The 14,745-nt window shown below is 65.0% G+C and overlaps 1 protein-coding gene across 2 annotated transcripts; it reads left to right on the top strand.

The window, feature by feature from the left end:
• The first annotated feature begins 240 nt into the window (after positions 1-240).
• POFUT2 (protein O-fucosyltransferase 2) lies at positions 241-13,527 on the top strand. Of its 2 annotated transcripts, none has more exons than XM_047798138.1 (9): positions 241-406; positions 1,977-2,227; positions 3,986-4,130; positions 4,689-4,799; positions 8,777-8,843; positions 10,102-10,227; positions 11,260-11,440; positions 11,527-11,650; positions 12,368-13,527. In XM_047798138.1, exons 1-9 carry the CDS (start codon positions 276-278, stop codon positions 12,714-12,716), a joined length of 1,485 nt encoding a protein of 494 aa, XP_047654094.1. In that variant the 5' UTR covers positions 241-275; the 3' UTR covers positions 12,717-13,527. The 2 variants fall into 2 exon arrangements, with proteins under 2 accessions (XP_047654094.1, XP_047654095.1); XM_047798139.1 differs by having other exon boundaries at positions 12,322-12,602.
• The last annotated feature ends 1,218 nt before the right edge of the window (positions 13,528-14,745 follow it).

Raw genomic sequence — 14,745 nt, 5'->3', positions numbered from 1 at the left:
TCCAGCTCCGCCCCAGCTCCCTCCGGGCAACCTGCCCCGAGGACGTCCTTGAGCCCCGCCCATAGGTAGGCCCCGCCCGTCTGTCCCGCCCCTCGTCCCGCCCCTGCTCCCCCCGCAAGTTCCGCCCCAGGAACTTCCAGACGCGGAGTCACACAAGACGCATGCGCTGGGCGGGCTCAGGTGCGTTGCCGTGGCTACAGGTGACGCTGCGCTAGAGCGCGGGCTGCGCTTCCGGGGCGGGGCGCGGTCGCCGGAAGTGTGTGGCCGCCGGGGCCATGGCGGCGCTCAGCGTCCTCTGCCTGCTCCTCGGGGCAGCGTCCTGGCCGCCCGTTGCAGCCTCGGGCGAGGAGTTCTGGCCGGGCCAGTCGGCAGCCGACATCTTGTCGGGGGCGGCGTCCCGCAGACGGTAAACGCGCGTCCGCGCCCTCTGCGGGGCTGGGGGGCTGGGACCGGATTGGGGGTGGCGGCAGGCGGTAGGGGCGGGGCTGGGGCGGAGGATCGGCCTCCGCTCCCCGTCGGGCTCCCGGGCGGGGGGCGCGAGCCAAGGTAGCCCCGGCAGCCGGGACCTCCCGGAGCCCCAGGAAGGGCAGGCCGTGGGCCCCTGGTAGGTGATGCGGGGCCTTGCCCGGGGTTTGAGGAGCCCGAGAACCGGATATTCGAATGGGTGGTTCTTAAGAAAGCCAAGCCTTGTTTATCTGGAGGAAAGTTTCAGTCCCATCCAGATGTTGGTTGTTTTCGTAGATAAGTCTCAGGAATGAGAAACAAGCCTCTGGGTCGTTCAGCGGTTACTGAGGGCTTGACCCAAACCAGACCGCTGGATGCGGGGTGTAGAGATGGTGAATGGGCCCCTTCATCTCGGTGTTGGCAGGCTTGGGGGGTTAGAGCCTCAAGCCGAGGATTACCAAGCAGCCTTATCTGCAGGAGCAGAGATTGTGGGAAGAACTAATGCAGAGAAGGGAGGGGGGCGCACAGAAGCCGAGGACCCCTGCCTGGGTTTTGTAGAGGGGTCTTGCTTTGGATAGGGCAGCAGTTCTCCAAGTATGTCCAAGGACCCCCAGGTGCCAGGCCTTAGAAACACCAGGATGCTGTCTGTTCTTTTGCCCACATTCCCTCTTGAGTTTCCTGTGGGGTTTTTCCAGAGACCATCAGGCCTGTGATACACAGGGGATGCAGAAGCAGGCAGGCAAATCCAGCTGTCACCAGACCAAAGAAATTTGCAAAAACTGAAAACATTGCTACTCTTCTTACTAGTAGGAAAATACACAGGTGTTCTCACTGTGGCTTGGGGTAATGAACTGGATTAGTATCCATGAGGACGCAGGTTTGATCCCTGGCCCCACTCAGTGGGTTAAGGATCTGGCCGTTGCCGTGAGCTGTGGTGCAGGTCGAAGCCACCTCTCCCATCTGGTGTTGCTGTGGCTGTGGTGTAGGCCAGCAGCTGCAGCTCCAGTTAGACTCCTAGCCTGGGAACTTCCATATGCTGCAGGTGTGGCCCTTTTAAAAAAAGAAAAAAAGAAAAAAAATACACTTATTTTTCATTTGGAAATTCTAATGATAACAGGTGGTAGGCTTATTATCATTACTTTTAAGGAAATTAGTAAATACTTTTGAGAATTCTTTAGCTTCTAATGCAGGAATCATCAACAGGTTTAACCCACATGAACAACGTCCTGGGGTCCTCAGTCATTGTTAAGAGCGTGCAGGGGGCTGACGACCAAGAAGGTTGAGGACCCCGGAGGACAGGTGCTCAGGCTCTAGGTGCTGAGACTCCCCTGGGCTTGGCTGTGGCCATTGCTGTGGTTAAAGGGCTGCTGAGGTGTCTTCTGCGCCTGCTTAGCGGGTCCCCTGGAAATGGGTGGGTAGCTGCCTCCACTTTCCAGACCAGAAACTACTAGCCTTGTGTGGAGTCTGGGCGCTGGCTGTGGGCGGGGTGGGGGGTCCTCTGTGCGGAGCCCTGACGCCCCCCTCCCTGCCAGGTACCTCCTGTACGATGTGAACCCCCCGGAGGGCTTCAACCTCCGCAGGGACGTCTACATCCGAGTCGCCTCCCTCCTGAAGACGCTGCTCAAGACCGAGGACTGGGTGCTGGTCCTGCCGCCCTGGGGCCGCCTCTACCACTGGCAGAGCCCCGACATTCACCAGGTCCGGATCCCCTGGGCCGACTTTTTCGACCTTCCGAGTCTCAACAGGAACATCCCGGTCGTTGAGTACGAGCAGTTCATCGCAGGTGAGGCGGTCTCTCTCCTGGGGCCGGGGGGGGCGGGCCTCGCTTCTGGGGGAGCCTCGGGCCAGGCCCACGACCTCGGCCAGCGGGGCCCCCGCTCCGTTCCCCGCGCCGCCAGTGCTCTCGGTCTCTCCGTGGTTTTTCTGGGGACATGGTTCCGACGTGTGCGAGCTTTGTGTCCCTGGCCTCTGAAGGCCCTGGCTGCCTGGTCACATGTGCTGGGGAGGCCACTGCTCCTCCGGCCGGTCTTGTCCCAGAGGACCGCGGGGCTCCCGCCCTGTGCTGCGGAGAACACGGCGCGCGGGTGACGTTGACCACGTCTGGGGACGCGTGAGGGCACGTCCTCGTCCCCACGGTCCTGCTCAGGCTCCCATGTGATGGTGTTAGAGGGGAGAGTTGAAGATGCTTAGAATGGAGGTGCTCAGAGCTTGCTGTGGCTTCGAGTAGAAGACAGAAACTTAAAAAAGCGGTGACCGTGACTTCCTGCGAGAGGGCGTCTCGGTTCCTGAGCAGTGGTCACCGAGTCCCTGCTGTGCAGGGCCTGGCAGGCTGAGTCGGCGCCCCCGCTAAGGACAGGCGACGCGTCCTCTTTGTCAGGTTCTGTTTGTGCTGCTCGGATGAGCCCGTCACTCGGAGGCGTTTCCCGTGTCAGGGTCGGCGTGGGGACCCTGCAGGCTGGGAGTCGGGCAGTGTCCGCCGACAGCTGCGCTCCTCTGAGAATGGAGCACCCTTTCCGACCCAAGGGGGCATGTGGCTGGGTGTCTAGTCCCACCAGGCTCGGCCTGGGCAGCAGGCTCAGTCACGGCCCCCAGGGAGCCTGCCCCTGACCTGCGGCGGGCAGGTCCTCGGCCGTGAGGTGGGGCCTGGTGACCGGGGACAGCATCCTCCCTGCCACTCTCCAGGCTGTGTCCCTTGAGGCGGGGCAGCGGGGCCAGGGGGGGACAGGCCCTGGGGGTTGGACTGTGGGGGCGGCAGCCCAGCCTGGCCTCCTGCTCCGGTCAAGGATGGCATCAGATGCCATCCTTGGAAGGCCACGGACCGCAGGCCCCTGGCACCTCGGTGTCTTGTCGCTGCCCCCTCGCTGTGCGAGGAGCCCCTGAGCTCAGGCATCAGGTGTCAGACCATGGTCTTAGCGCCCCCGCCATAGCCAGTGGGAGACGGGTTCACCCCCCGGGGCTCTCGGGTTCCTGGGCTGCCCTGTTCTGCCTTTGGGCGCATCTTCTGTGACCACTGGGTCCTGGTGTGGTGGGAGCTCCAGGCGCGGCGGGAGCAGTGGGTGAGAGGGACACAGCCCCCCGCGCTCCTGCTGGGATGAGGACAGAGTGCACACTAGACGTGGGAGCCCAGAGGACAAGAAGGCCGGAGGGCCTGGGGTGTCAGGGCTGGTGCCGGGCCCCGGCGAGGGAGGCGCAGGTTTAATGGCCTCGCAGGGTCGGGCCAGCACCAAAGGAAGGGCTGGGGGTGGGGGGCAGCAGAGGAGGAGCTGGGAGGGCAGAGCAGGAGCAGCCCGCGGCCGACTCGGGGACCCGCCCTGCCTGCAGGGAAGGGGGGCTGTAGACCCTGAGAGGTGGGCCCCAGGGCGAGCCGCATGTCCCATCCCCTGGGGGGCCCCCCTGTCCTGGGTCACCTGTTTCGTCTTCTCTGCTTTCACGAGCTTCGTCTGGGCCCTCTCGGGGAGGTGGCAGCATTAATTACAGCAGTGCCGTCCTGTGTCCCGGGTCTGTGCCTGTGGCCGCCTCACCGTCCGCCCCGTCTCCCCAGAGTCCGGCGGGCCCTTCATAGACCAGGTGTACATCTTGCAAGGCTACGCAGAAGGCTGGAAGGAGGGCGCCTGGGAGGAGAAGGTTGACAGCCGGCCCTGCATCGAGCCGCCGCTGTACTCGCAGGACAAGCACGAGTACTACAGGTACTGCGGCGGGGACAGCTCGTGCACCCAGCTTGGGGGCTCGGCTGCTGTCAGATCACCAGGCCGAGACACGCTCGCCTCCGCAAATGCGTTTGAACGGGGTTGTGGGGGTGTCTCGCCCGGGGCCGGCGGCGGACCTGCCCCGGAAGTGCTGTCACCTCCCCCGGCTCCCCCCGGTGAAGGGCCAGCGCCACTGGGCTCTGCGACCCAAGCGGTAAGAGCCGCCCCCAGAACACAGCTGTCCAAGGGACGGTTGCTGTCCGGATGCGGGCGCGGGGCGTGAGGCGCTGCTTCTGCCGGGCTCCTCCCGGGCCTCCCGCCTCCCGTCCCACCGTCCAGCCTCCGGAAAGGGCTTCGGTAGTCTCATCAGAGCAGCTGAGGTTCGTGGCTGCTTTTTTCTTTTTAAACGTTCATAAGACCACTGCCTGTGCCACGACCCGTGAGTCTTCACCCCGAGCCACAGCTGAATTGACCGGGGTCAGGCGTGCATCTACACTTGACTTACTGCCGTGGCAACACAGGCTCGACTGATGGGGTGCCGTGGGTCTTATCTTCCAGAGGATGGTTTTGGGGTTACGAAGAGACGAGGGGGCTAAACGTTTCCTGTCTGTCTGTTCAGGGATCGGCGTCCATCGTCGCGCCCGTGCTTTTGAGAAACACGTCCGCACGGTGAGTGCTTCGTGGGGACGGGGCGGCGGCTGGGGCTGTGCGTGCGTGTCGTGCGCGCTCCATCCTGCCGGCACCGGAGCGCCCGGCCTGGCCCATGGGGGGCAGCTGGAGGGTGAGACCTGGCCCCCCACCCCCCAAGCCAGGGGCCCTGCGGTGGCGCTCGAGGAGAGCGCCCGGGGTGGGCGGGCCGCGCCTGCTGTCCTCCGGCTGCTGCTCAGAGCGGCTGTGCGTTCGAGCCTCGTGACGGGGTCTCTGGTTCCCCTGCTGGTGGGGAGGGAGTAGAAGCCACACCCGGATCCTGCCGCAGGTCCCTGTCCCAGGTGAGGGGGTGGACGCGGGTCCAGAGCACCTGCGGGCCAGGCGAGGCCAGGAGGGTTTTGAAATGACCCCCAAGGTGACTGGCCTGGGGGAGGAGCGCTGCCCCCACGGTCACCCTGCACGTCAGGCGTTCGCCCCCCCCCCCCCTCAGGGAACCCAAGCTGCGGGCGGTCGGTTGGAGGAACGGCCCAGCTGCTCCTGCCCCACCGCCCTGGAGGCCGCTCTGGCTTCTCCCGCTGGACGTGGGTCTGTGCCCCTGGTGCCTCTCAGAAGCAGGAAACCGGCCGCCCGGCTGCCCCTCCTGCCCTCCCCCCCCCACACCCTGGCCCGGCCCCTGCACGACACCAGGGCCGTCAGCAGAAAGGGACGCGGGGCTCGGATGAGTCACACACAGGCTTCGGTGTGTGAGTCTCCTCGGGAGGGGCTCGTGCTTGGTGGCTGTGCTGGAGTCCAGCCCAGCAGCCGGGGACTGCCCCGAGGAGGAGGGCAGGAGGGCGGCAGCGCAGGATTAACGGAGACGCGCGCTCTCAAGTGGTGCTCGCGCAGCCTCGACTCTGCTGAACAGCAGTGACTTACCCGGGAGAAAAGACGCCAGCTTGCGGAAGCAGCACAGGGTAGCAATGGAGAAGCGTGTTGCCTGGGCGGGGTGCGCCCTAAACCCGCTGGAAGACGACCGGGCGGGGTGCGCCCTAAACCCGCTGGAAGACGACCCGGTAGGACGAGTAGGTCACAGTGGCCGCGAGCGTCGGGACCTTTGTGATTCACCACGAGCGCATCACGACCTTAGGGCAGGCGCTTGGCTGTGTCGCAGCGGCCACCACCTGTCTTTCTAACTTGTGTTTAACGGTCAACAACAGGCCTTTACGCCTGTTTTCTCTTTATTGACTAATAAATCAGCTAACGAAGAACAACTTGGCGAACTGATGAACAGCTCGGAGTGCCTCAGACTGTATCTGCACAGCTTAACACCTTCTTCTAAACCGCCGAGTAGTGAATACCGTTGTTACCTGTGATTCTCTTAGAAGGAAAAGGAATCTCGCTAAAAACGCACGTAATTTAGGTGTAGGTAACGAAGAGTTCATTTCCCAAACATTTAGCAAAAGCAAGAATGACTTCCAAGATTTAGATAACAAGTCAAGGCGTTTTTTCTTTAAGGCAAGGAACGAGGAGTTAAGGCGCGGAAAACGGAGCACAGAGTCTTCGTTAAAACGGGAAGGACAGAGATTTAGCAACGTGCCTCCTCAGGCGTCACAGCCTCGTGCTTTCGGCGGGCTGGCGGACGTGCTGCTCTGCAGCCTTTCTTCAGAATCCTCTGGCCTTTGTCATCAGGCAGATTCTCTTCTTGAAAATTCTCTTCTTGAAACGAGCTCCCAGCAGGTGTCCAGGCAGCGTGTTCTTAGGGGCTGCGCTGCAGGTGTGAGTTGCTGGGGTACAGGAAAGAGCCACCCCTGCCACCGGCCACCTGCGTGTCGCTGAGGCTGAGCAGGCTCACAGGCAGGACCCCGTCCTCTACAGGCTGGGGGGTGCTGAGTCACAGCACCGGGCCCCTCCTGGTCCCTTTCAGCCCTAGTTCTCTGTGGTGGGAGCACCAGGGGGCCTCTGGGCCTTTGTAACCAGAACGAAAGCAGGTCTGCATGGGCCTCCGGACGCCTGCCATGCCGGGGTCCCATCTCCACCTGCAGAGACAAGGAAGCACGAGGTGGCCGAGGGCACCTCCTGTTGGGTGTTGCCCATGTCCTCAAGCGATGGGGTTTCAAAAGCGCAGCGGGCTGCAGTTAGACTGTGGCACGGTTTCTGAGTGCCATTTGCGGGTGCGTGGAGCCGAGCCCAGGAGAGACTCGTGCCCAGAGACCCCTCTGCTTCACAGAGGTGTTCGAGAAGCAGGGGCCGCGGGGAGGAGGCTGTGCTGAGACACGGGAGGCCGGACAGCTGGCGGGTCACCCCACCACACAGGAACCTCCAGATGTGAGAAGACTGACCAGAGAGAAGGTGCCCCGGGCACTGCATTAAAACCAATCAGCTGCCCGTGAGCAGACCCCACTACCAAGGAGGACAGCGCACGGGGGAGGGCACAGCCGCTCCGCGCCGTCCGTGCAGGACCCCACCCGGGACGGAGCCCCCGCGCGGTCAGAGGAACGGAAGCGGGCGGGGGACCAGCTGTGCGGGCTGCTGCCCTGGGGAGTTGGAGACCCCGGCGGTCACGTCTGAGGTCGCCACCTTTTGCACGTGTCCCTGCTCGGGCATGAGAGGATTTCTTGAACCTGCTCATGTGGGTGGCCCTGACGGGTCCCCGCTTTCTGCCGCGGGAAGCAGTTCTGCACAGGGGGGCGGGGGTGGGGGCTCGTCGCAGCGCAGAAGCCAGGTCTGCTTTCGGAGGGACGGCCACTGAGCTGACGTCCCCGCATGGCCACCAGGGCAGAGGGTGTCCGTCTCCGTGAGGCTGAGAGGTGAAGCAGGGCTCTCTGGGCTGTTAATTGGTGTGAGAAAACGCCTTTGAAATCGTTTTCTGTAAAGCATCTGTTGAAACTTTTTGTCACGTCACTGCAGAAGTTTTCAATTACATATATATATATATATATTTCTTTTCTTTTCAGAGCCGCACCCGCGGCATATGGAGGGTCCCAGGCTAGGGGTCCAATCAGAGCCACAGCTGCCGGCCTACGCCACAGCCACAGCAACGCCGGATCCTTAACCCACAGAGCGAGGCCGGGGATCAAACCTGCAACCTCATGGTGCCGCCTCATGGTTCCTAGTCGGATTCGTTTCCGCTGTGCCACCACAGGAACTCCCAGTGTTTTGTGTATTTAAATCCTTTAGTCTCTTTATTCTTTAAAGGTTTCTGGGGGGGGGGGGGTCAGTCTAACCTTTACCATCTGGATGTTCTTAAACATTCATTCACATTCTACCTTTAGAATGTTCTGTGGTGTCCACTTGTACATTTGACTCTGAGCCACGTGACTCTAACCCGAGACTGTCCTGGGCCAAGGACGGCATCTCCTGACCGCCCGGGGGCCCGTGTCCCGGCGCAGGGCACCTGGGAGCCGACCTCTCCAGCCCCGCCGTGCCTCCCGGCGGCCCAGTCCTGGGCAGAGGCGGCCTCCGGGGAGCATCCCTTCCACGGGGTGGTTCCTCGGGCGGGCACCGAGCCCCCACTGAGGAGCCAGCTTTTGGCGGGAGGAGCAGACGTGACGGCAGCACCGAGTCCCTGTCCCACCAGGCGCTTTGAAGGTCGGGGTGAATACCGACTCTGACGTCTTGGCATGGCCGTCATCACGCGGCCCTGCCCGCGACCCGGTGACCCAAGGCTTGGGTCCCGGATGTGCTGGTGTGGACCTGGCGTGAAAGCCATTTGTCACGGGCGTATCGTCTTCTGACCCTGCCGGCTTCTACCTGTTGCTTCTGTGTGTCTTATCTGCAGGGTTTTGCTTTTTTTTTTCCCTGCGTCGGCACAGGTGAGCTTGGTGGCTCTGCCAGCTCCGTGCCGGGGACCAGAGGCGCTCCCTGGGAGTGGTTAGAATCACTAGGAGTCAAGCCCCCCTCGGGCTCGTGTGGGAGGCTCAGCGGGGACCTTGTCCCCGATTGTGCCCCGGCCGGGCCCCTCGCAGCCGTGCTCTCCGGAGCGCGTGACCCTGAAAGCTTCCTTTCCTGTTTCCAACCAGGTCCGTGATGTTGGACCGAGCCGAGACCCTCCTGCACGACCACTACGGGGGAAAGGAGTACTGGGACGTGAGTGCCTCCGGGCGGCAGCCCTCCGCCCCGGGGGGTGGAACACCCGTGGCAAGGCGACAGCTCTGGCTGCCCCGCTGGCTCCCACCAAAAGCCCCTCAGCGGACAGGGCGCTCTGGGGACAGGGCTGGGGGCCTGGAATTAGCGCGCTGGCCGCCTCCCCAGCTTTGAAAGGGAGGGGCGTCCTCCGTGCAGGACTCGCTCCCAGGAAGAGCAGCTCTGGGTGAACAGACGGGGCCGGGGCTTCTCCGGGCGGCAGCACCGCGGGGCGACTGGTGACACTTCGTCCTGGGTCGTCTGCTCTGCAGAAGGCTCGGGCCTGGGGGGCCTCGTGCAGCTGAGTTTGGCAAAAGCGTAAATGTCTCCTGAGAAGAGCGTTTGGCTGCGAGGCTGGGGGTCCTGGGGACGGCGACCTGGCCTGTCGGGGGCTCTGCTGGGGAGCAGAGCCCCGGGGAGCGTCGAGTACGTGGGGGCCTGGCCACACTGGGTCCTCGGACCCGCAGAAACGCCCTTGGAAGGGGTGCTGTTGCTGAAGTGCGGCAGCAGGCTTCGGGTCCGCTACAGCTTTCTTCAAGTGAGAACCCACACCCAGCTCCTAAGCAGACATCTTCCGGCCCACTTCTCCTCCCCGTGGGGGTTTGCGCCCCTCCCCATCTGCTCCGGTCACCTCTCCGGAGGCCCCCGCGTCGGAACCGGTTTCCCCAGGTGTCTGTTCCTTGGCGCGCCCAGCGGAGTGGACAGAGCGCGGTGGCTGCATGCCACCTCATCCCATCCTGTCCCTGTGGGTCCTGTGGGTCGGGTAGGAGCCTGAGGAAGTGAGTGTCGTGCCCCCCGCAGCTGCTGACCTCCCAGCCCCTGGGCTTTGCCCCGGGGGTGGGCTGGGCCAAGACCCCCCGCTCCCTGGCCAGCCACCTGGGTGCCTCCTGGGCGGGTCGTTTCACAAGCAGGGATGTGCCATTGTCATCTCGTGGGCACGGCTCTCCTGTGCCTCTCGACGGCACTGTGGGCCGGAGCCAGGGGACACGCGGTGGGGAGCCGTCGATGGCGGCCTGCAGAGGCCCCTCGCAGCATCGCAGCCTGCCCTGTGGCCTGTTACGCTCCTTACCCCTGACTGGCGGCACTGGCGCACTCCCATGCACGGCCCAGGCCTGACGAGAGTCCGCCCAGGGCCTCGACTGCTGTCCCTCTCTGGCCAGGCCGCCAGGGAGCCCCAGGGGTGCGGGGTCACGGGGTCACGGCCCGTCCATCCCGCCCGCAGACGCGGCGCAGCATGGTGTTTGCCAGGCACCTGCGGGCGGCGGGCGACGCATTCCGGAGCAGTCGCCTCAACTCCACCGACGCGGCCGACAGGACCCCCTCCACGGAGGACTGGACTGAGAGGAAGGTAGCTGGGCCCCCGGCCCCCGCCCTCGCCCCAGCCTCCCCGCCCCGCGCTCAGCAGGGGCCCGCAGCCTGGCTGTTGCCTCTTGGGTGATGTGGACACGCTTCCGGCCCAGCGCCCCGAGGGCGGCGCTCAGGGTGGAACGAGGCCGCAGGTGTGACGGCAGCGAGCAGGGGCTCGTCCAGGTGGCGTCTGCTGCTTCCCGTGTGACCCGGGAGCAGCAAGAGCAGAGGCGAGACTCCACTGAGCCCGCTGGCAGCGCCCGGAACCTCTGGGCTTGGAGCCAGCCTTTAAAAACGCTTTTCCCGGAAAGCTTGGGTTTTCCCATAGTTCAGTTTCAGCAGATGGTATATATGCCGTGTCTCCAAATCAACAGGGTTTTTTAAGCATTTTTTGCGTGGCGTAGTTGACTTCTTTTTCATGTAGTTTTTCAACTTTTTTTTTTTTTTTTTTTTTTTTTGCTTTTTAGGGCCGCACCCTCGGCATATGGAGGTTCCCAGGCTTGGGGTCTAGTCGGAGCTACAGCTGCCAGCCACAGCCACACCAGATCCAAGCCGCATCTGCGACCTACACCACAGCTCATGGCACTGCTAGATCCTTAAGCCACTGAGCGAGGCCGGGGATCGAACCCGCGACTTCATGGTTCCTGGTCAGATTCATTTCCATTGCGCCACGACGGGAACCCCTCCCGTGGTTTTTAACAGCACATTATTGCAGAGAGAGGAAGCCCGTGTCGTCTGGTCTCCTCCACGGGACGTTCGGGCTGTTTCCCGGGGACTCGCGTGGGTCCCGCCCTGAGCAGGAGGCCCTTTGGACAGGCCTTCCCAGAGGATCAGCCCTGGACGGGGGGCTCTGTGTTTGTCTGCAGCGTTTCACTGACTCCTTTTTGTTCCCCAGGAAGGTTATTAATCCTCGGGGTTGTAGGTCCATCCCCCGCCCCCGCCCCGCCCCCGAGAATCAGTCCCTGGACGGCCCGTCCGGGCCCCTGCGTGGCGGCGCGTGGCCGGCCTCAGCCTGCCGGGTCCTCCCCCGCAGGTCCAGCTGGGCTCCTCGCTGGGCGGCCCGTACCTCGGCGTCCACCTGCGCAGGAAGGACTTCATCTGGGGGCACAGGCAGGACGTGCCCAGCCTGGACGGGGCCGTGAGGAGGATCCGCAGCCTCATGAAGGCGCACCGGCTGCCCAAGGTGTTCGTGGCCACGGACGCCGCCAGGAAGGGTAGGCCCGCGGCTCTGGGGGGCGGGCCTGCCCTGCCCGGCGCTGTCCTGGGCCCCGCGCAGGGCTCACGTGGCTGGTGCCCACAGAGCTGGAGGAGCTCAAGAGGCTGCTGCCGGAGATGCTGCGCTTCGAGCCCACGTGGGAGGAGCTGGAGCTCTACAAGGACGGCGGCGTGGCCATCATCGACCAGTGGATCTGCGCGCACGCCAGGTCCGCGCCGCTCTGGCTCCTGCATCTCATCAGCCCCCTGCGCGTGCGCCCCCCCCCCACCCCAGGAGGCAGGGTGCCCAGAGGGGACGTGGGCTCCTTAGGGCTGGTCCACCTGTCGGCCTGGGATGAGCCTGGGATGACTCCCTCTGCTTCCAGATGCTCAGACACGCGGGTGTCTGGGCGTGTGCGCCTGTGCTCCAGGTGGCAGGGGCCCGTCCTGAGAAAGGTCCAGGGTGAGGGGCTGTCCTGCGGAGCTGAGGGCTGAGGGTGGGCGCAGCCCTGCTCGGCCCCAAGGTTCTGTTGGGGCGGGGGACTTCCTTCTTGGCCGCAACCTTGGCCTCAGCCCTGGCAGTGACCTAAGGGACAGACCTCTGGTGTGTTTGTCCCAAAGCTCTGTCCCTGGAGGGGGCGTTTCTTGTTCCGCCCGCCAAGGCTTTGCAGCTCCGTCCCTCAGCCGCGAGGTCCTGCCTGGCAGGTGGAGCCTGGCTCTGGACCCCTGCCCCGAGCCCCCCAGGTCTGGCAGAGGCTGGAGCCCCCCGCCCTCCCCCGCCCAGGACCTGTCTCCCCAGCACCTGCGCTGCCCCCGCCTGGCCTCCGGGCTCCGGGCGGGCGCCGTCACGTGGGGCGGGCAGGTTGGCGCTGTGGCCCTGGTAACGTCGCCTCCCCGGCAGGTTTTTCATCGGCACCTCCGTCTCCACGTTCTCCTTCCGCATCCAGGAGGAGAGAGAGATCCTGGGCTTGGACCCCACGACCACGTACAACCGGTTCTGTGGGGACGAGGAGAAGGCGTGCGAGCAGCCCACGCACTGGAAGATCGCGTACTGAGCGGCTTCCCCGGGCCCGCGTTATCCTGGGGTGTGTGCGCCCCGGTCGGGGGCTGGGAGGCTGTCGCCCCTCGGGTCTCAGGCCTGGAGCCACACCGTGTCTGCCCCACGCTGTCTTTGCGGTGACCCGGCACTGCCACATCCCTGGGATTCGGGCTGTGTTTGCGTCGGGATCTGGAACCGCGTCTGCCCAGCCAGTGGGACCCCGTGACACCACGGAGGTGCCGGCTTGTCCTTCGTGACCTTGGCCTGGAGGGCTTTCCAGCAGCGGCGCCCGGGCTGCTCCCATCCTGGGGGCAGGTGGCCGTGGCGCTGCCCCTGCCCGGATGGGGCGCGCTGTCCTTTCACCCCCTGTGGCGGCCCCAGAGCAGAGCCCTGAGTCCTGCCCTCCCTGCGCGGGAGCGCGTGCAACCTTCACAGCAGGCGGAGCAGGTCGAGGCCTTTGGGGGCCCGTGACACCCCGTGCTCCTCCCACCCCTACACACACACCTCCGACACCCCACCAGCCAAAGGGCCCCCCCCACACACACCCCCACCCCACCAGCCAAAGCACCAGAACGTTCCTGGCAGGTGTGGTGGTTCGTGTGCTTACCCAGGCGGCCCCTCCCTGGCCGTTGGCAGGGTCGCCCCGGTGTCTGGCCTGTGACGGCCGCAGCAGCGGCAGCAGCACCGGGAGCGGCCAGGTGCTGGTCCTGGAAGCCCTGCTCCCCTTGGGCGGGGGTGGGGCCGAGAGGAGAGCAGTCGCGCCAGCCTCAGTGGCGTCTCAGCACGGCCACCACCAGGACACTGCCCGGGGCCCCCGTCAGGCCCCTCTGACCCTGCGCCCCCAGTTCCCACCACCCCTGGTGATTGGTGAGAACCCGAGCTCAGCCTGGAGCCTGCAGAGCCCTCGAGTCCAGGGTCCCCAGAGCACGAGCCCTTCCCGTGTCTCCTCCCGAGGTGGCCCCGTGCTCGGGCTGGCCCGTGGTGTCCCAGGTGTGCGGGGAGAAGGGCCAGGTGTTTATTCTTCCCCTGTCTGTACACCGAACGCTGATAAAGTGAGTTTTCTAGAAATGTCCTCCTACCGTGTGTCCTCTCGGCAGAGCCAGGCTGGGCGTTTGGTGTGGCCGTCACCTTTCTTAAGCAGAGCAGCTGCTTTGTCTTCGTCCGTGGCTTTGTGGGCGTGAGCACGTCGGGGGGGCGCCAGCCTGGCATCACCTGCACGCCTGGCTCTTTGTCCTTGAACATCGGCTGCCAGGCTTGTCCAGGAAGCACCTGCGGTTCTGGGAATCTGAGGGCTGCCCGGGAGCGTGTGCACCCTGCGGGGAGGGCCGGTCTGCAGAACATCCGTCCAGAGGCCGGGGAGCGGGGGGCTCGGGGAGCCGGACGGGCGCTGAGGCCGCGCCTCGGAGACGCCACAGGGGGAGCAGGAGCGAGTCTTGTGGGGCAGTGGGCTGGGGCGGGAGCCCCTGGGGCGTCTGAGTGGGGAAGGGTCATAGGCCGGGGGCAGTGAGGGGGTCTCAGCTGGGAGGACGGCGGAGCTGGTTTCCCAGGGGCCGGGGGCCTGTGGTCTTGGCCAGGTGGAGGGGGCAGGGCAAGGCAGCAGTCCTTGGGATTGCAGAAATGGGGCCGGTGGAAGAGGAGGGGCCGGAGGGGCTGTGGGCCGTCGGGGCTGTGGGCCGTCGGAGCCTCCCACCAGTCACGCCCGGCGTTGGCACCCTCGACAGGCACGTGCCCAAGAGGCCCTCGGGTGGACCGGCAGCCGCCCTCTGCAGGCCACAGGCTCCCGGACAGGGACCCAGCTTACATCTGGAGCTGCCCTCGCTGGGCACTGGGTGGGGCTTATAAACCGGCTGGTCATGGAGGGGCCCCTTGCTGATGGGACATCAGGGGAGCTCGCTGCCACGGAGCCCGGGGCCTGGCGGCCAAGGGGAGGCGGTGAGGCGGCCTGCGTCCTTGGAGCTTTCCTCATGCTCATCGGCCTCGCGAAGCCCAGGGCTCTGCAGAGACCCTGCAGCCGCTGACTCTCCGTCCCGCTACAGGTGGACGCGCACCGTTCCTTCCTCACATGAGGACCGTGGGCCTCCCGGGAGCAGCGGGCTCCCGGCAGGGTGGCTCTGCTCGTGGGCCCTGGCGGTCCGGGGCGAGGGCCTCCGCTCGCAAGACACCCTGGACAGGTGCCAGGGCCGTGGATGGGGAGGGCAGACCTGGCCGCTGACCTCAAGCCGGAAGGACCGCTCGGGGTCCTGCATCTCGACCAGGCCCCTCCAGGATGGAGGATGTTTGGGCCCA

The sequence above is a fragment of the Phacochoerus africanus genome, chromosome 1 (genome assembly GCF_016906955.1).
Source record: "Phacochoerus africanus isolate WHEZ1 chromosome 1, ROS_Pafr_v1, whole genome shotgun sequence".
Lineage (NCBI taxonomy): Eukaryota > Metazoa > Chordata > Mammalia > Artiodactyla > Suidae > Phacochoerus > Phacochoerus africanus.
Note: the sequence above shows the minus strand (reverse complement) of the source record. Positions and strands in the feature narration are given on the sequence as shown.